Source organism: Poecilia reticulata, unplaced genomic scaffold, assembly GCF_000633615.1.
Source record: "Poecilia reticulata strain Guanapo unplaced genomic scaffold, Guppy_female_1.0+MT scaffold_190, whole genome shotgun sequence".
NCBI classification, from domain to species: Eukaryota; Metazoa; Chordata; class Actinopteri; order Cyprinodontiformes; family Poeciliidae; genus Poecilia; species Poecilia reticulata.
Window position 1 is genome coordinate 211,294 of NW_007615019.1, and position 3,730 is coordinate 215,023.

Sequence of the window (3,730 nt, forward strand, 5' to 3'; positions counted from 1 at the left end):
CCTCTGGTTGACTTCCTGTCCTCTGGTTGACTTCCTGTCCTGTGGTTTCCTGTCCTCTGGTCTACTTCCTGTCCCCTGGTTGACTTCCTGTCTTGGTCGTTACAGACAGCATGACGGAGCAGAACCTCCAGGCCAAGCTGAAGAACCTGCTGAAGCAGGAGAAGGTTCAACTGTGGAATCCTCCGTTCACCCAGGAGGACGACCAACCGGGCGCCACGCACCTGCAGGTGAGACTGCGCTCTGATTGGCCGAAGGAGAACGTCTCCACAGAGTCTATAGGTCGGTTTTCCCAACCCTGGTCTTCCAGACTCACTGCCCTGAGTACTTCAGAGGCTCCCCTGCTTTAAGACGCCTGACTGCAGCTCAGCAAACAGCTGAAATCACCTGGGCTGTAGCAGGAAACACCTGAAACCTGCAGGCAGAGAGTCTGGAGGAGCCGAGCAGGGAGGGCAGCACGGAGCTGGTCAGCCTGAGGAAGGGTTTACAGGATGAGGAGGGTTCACAGCAGATCCGAGAACAGTTTGATTGAAACGTGATTCTGCTCCTCAGTTTATCTCTAGATTCTGGCAGTGAAAGTCTCCCGTAGATGAAGTGAAACAGGTGAAGTAAATGCGGCTCCTGGTGGCTTACAGCAGCGTCTCGGTCTGATGTTCTGTCCTCCAGGAGCTGGCGCAGCGCTACGCCCCTCTCCTGGACCTGTCCGTGGAGGAGGTAGGGGGCGCTCTGGAGTCCATCCGGGCTCAGGCGGTGGCCAGAGGGAAAGGCAACCAGACCTTCAGGGAGACCAGCGTGGCGACGCTGGAGCTGCTGCTGCCCAAAGAGGCCAGGAAGGTCAGGAGGGCGCTTTCCCCTGGTGGGAGGAGTCAAGGTGGAATGATGGTGGGAGGAGTCAGGGTGGAGCTGGTGGGAGGAGTCAGGGTGGAATGATGGTGGGAGGGGTCAGGGTGGAGGAGTCAGGGTGGAGCTGGTGGGTGGAGCTGGTGGGAGGAGTCTGGGTGGAGTCAAGGTGGAGCTGGTGGGTGGAGTTGGTGGGTGGAGCTTGTGGGTGGGTGGAGCTTGTGGGTGGAGTCGAGGTGGAGCTGATGGGAGGAGTCTGGGTAGAGCTTGTGGGTGGAGTTTGTGGGAGGAGTCTGGGTGGAGCTGGTGGGTGGAGCTGGTGGGTGGGTGGAGCTGGTGGGTGGAGTCTGGGTGGAGCTGGAGGTTTGGACTGAGGTTCTGCTTCTACTTCCAGGGCTCAAAGACAAAGACTCACCTGGAGACTCGGCTGGACGTCCCTCTGCAGCAGCTGGTGGACAGGTACGGTCGCCTCACCTGGTGGTGATGTCATAGCCCCGCCCACCACTCTGAGGCTGTTTGTGCTCCTGCAGGATCATGGAGGATTTCAGCCTGAAGCACATCAAGCTGATCCTGAACGGCAGAACCCTGCAGCCGGGTCGGTACCGCCGCCTGTGTAATTTACTGAGCGTAACGCTGCGGACCGAGTTCAGATTATTGGTTACCATGGCAACGTCGGGCACCAGTCATGTTGGGAAGAGTTTGGGCCGATTCTCATTCTGGTCGGGTTCATCTATGTCGGGTCGGTCTGTAGACCTCTCTGCCAGTCCAGTCTGTTGTTTGGTTGGTGCTGATCTCAGATGAGAGTTTACGGTAATTATCCTCATCTTTCCACATCCGCAGTTCTGCCTGACTGTCCAGGTCTGATCGACCCAGTTCTTTTCCTATTGGTTAAAACATGCGTCATTATTAATAATGTCTGTAACGCGCTGCTTGAGACATTAGAAAGGAACAGAGCTATGAACGACAAACTTGTGGATTTGGAGAGCCGAAGCCGGAGAAATAATCTTCGTATCTATGGAGTTCCGGAAGGTAAAGAAGGTAGATCGGTTTCCGAGTTTGTCACCGATCTGCTGACCAAGCAGCTGAAGCTACCAGATGGAAGTGAACTACGGATTCAGCGGGCACACCGAGCTCTGGCACCCAGACCGCCTCCCAACGCGGCCCCGAGATCTATAATTGTGAATTTCTTGCAATTCAACACAAAAGAAATGGTTCTAAGGAAAGCCTGGGAACAGAAAGTGGAGATGGATGGCAAGCGCCTTTATTTTGATAATGATTACGCTTCGGAGATCATAGAAAAACGTAAAGCATACGGCCCATTAAAAGCAGCCTTGAAGCAGAAAGGTGTCAGATTCCAGACGCCGTTCACAAAGATGAGAATCTTCTGGGACTCTGGAGTTCGGACCTATGAGAACGCAGACGAAGCAGCGTCRGACATGATCAAGAGARGCTTCGGGTTGATTTGGAAACCAAGAGAGAACAAGTTAAAAGTGACCAAGGAGAGGCTGGACTCGCTATTACCATGGAAACGGATCAACAACACCAATGCAGGACAACGCGCGAGGGAGAAACTCACAGAGTTCAGACGTGAGGACCAGTAACTCTGAACGTTGAATCATCTCAAGTTTGCTTTACTATAAAAAACATTTCAGGTAATGTTAGGGCGAGTTAAGAGTTGAGTGACTTTACCAGYTGGTTTRGATCCCGTCTCAGATATCAATCTCCCCTCTGTTACTAAAGTTACGTTATAGGTCTTTTGATAGATATTTAACCAAAATACCGAATGGAGTAAATGTTGTAGCGTTTACCAAATGTTGGACTTATCTAGTACAAGTAGACCTCTGTCTACTGCTAGAGAGGGCCCCCACCCTAGGGTGGTATTTTGCCCTCACCYCACCAGCAGGGATTCTGAGGGATGTCTTTGCACATCTCTACCTTTGGAAGTTTCTGTTCTATTTGTTCATCTGTGTTTTAATAGCTCGTTCAGCTATTTGTTGGGGACTCTTTTTCTAAAATCACATGGTGACCTTATGAAACTAAATAATGGCTGCTAATATTAAGATGGTTTCCTTGAATGTGAATGGTATAAATAATCCTATAAAACGTAAAAAAATTCTAACTAAAATGCGAAAAGAGAAAGCACAGTTAATCTATTTACAGGAGACACACCTGTCTAAATCTGAACATGAAAAACTTAGGGGCTTTGGATACTCAAATATATTTCACAGCTCTTTCARACATGGAAACAAAAGGGGAGTTTCAATTCTAATTCATGACTCAGTAAAATTTGATTGTAGCTATGATCTGTCAGACAAAGAAGGGAGGTATGTGATRGTGAAGGGGACTCTTGACAATGTAAMGGTAACACTGGTCAATGTTTACAATCCCCCAAATAGTAAAATACAATTCCTTAATAACCTCCTCAATAAAATAATTATGGAAACAGAGGGAATGTTGATCTGGGGAGGGGATTTCAATATGGTATTAAACACAAAACTTGATACAACAAACAGTAAAAAACAACAAAATTTAACTACAAAAAAATTTAAATTGGCACTTGAAGAGTTTGGATTTGTTGATGTCTGGAGGGAATTAAACCTCAATATAAAAGATTATACCCATTACTCGGCGCCTAATAAAAGTTATTCCAGAATTGATTACTTTTTCATGGATAAATGTGATATATATAAGGTAAAGGAATGTAAAATAGAAGAAACAAGTATATCTGACCATTCGTCACTAACATTAAAACTAAATTTATCCTCCGAAAAACGCAAAACAGCATGGCGATTAAATGCAGGCTTGTTGAACTCCAAAACAATCAAAGCTGAAATTTCCCATGACATAAAAACCTACATAGAAGAGAATGATGACGGACAGGTTAATCCGGTGA

The 3,730-nt window shown here is 47.9% G+C and overlaps 1 protein-coding gene across 12 annotated transcripts in view; it reads left to right on the forward strand.

The window, feature by feature from the left end:
• The window catches only part of nub1 (negative regulator of ubiquitin-like proteins 1), a 14,077-nt gene that overhangs the window by 2,200 nt on the left and 8,147 nt on the right, over nucleotides 1-3,730 (forward strand). For all 12 annotated transcript variants that reach the window (XM_017303154.1, XM_017303149.1, XM_017303152.1 and 9 more), the window contains exons 2-5: nucleotides 106-227; nucleotides 664-831; nucleotides 1,232-1,296; nucleotides 1,368-1,432. In XM_017303154.1, coding sequence (XP_017158643.1) covers nucleotides 111-227; nucleotides 664-831; nucleotides 1,232-1,296; nucleotides 1,368-1,432 — 415 coding nt within the window. In that variant the 5' untranslated portion in view covers nucleotides 106-110. The remainder of the gene's footprint in view (nucleotides 1-105; nucleotides 228-663; nucleotides 832-1,231; nucleotides 1,297-1,367; nucleotides 1,433-3,730) is intronic.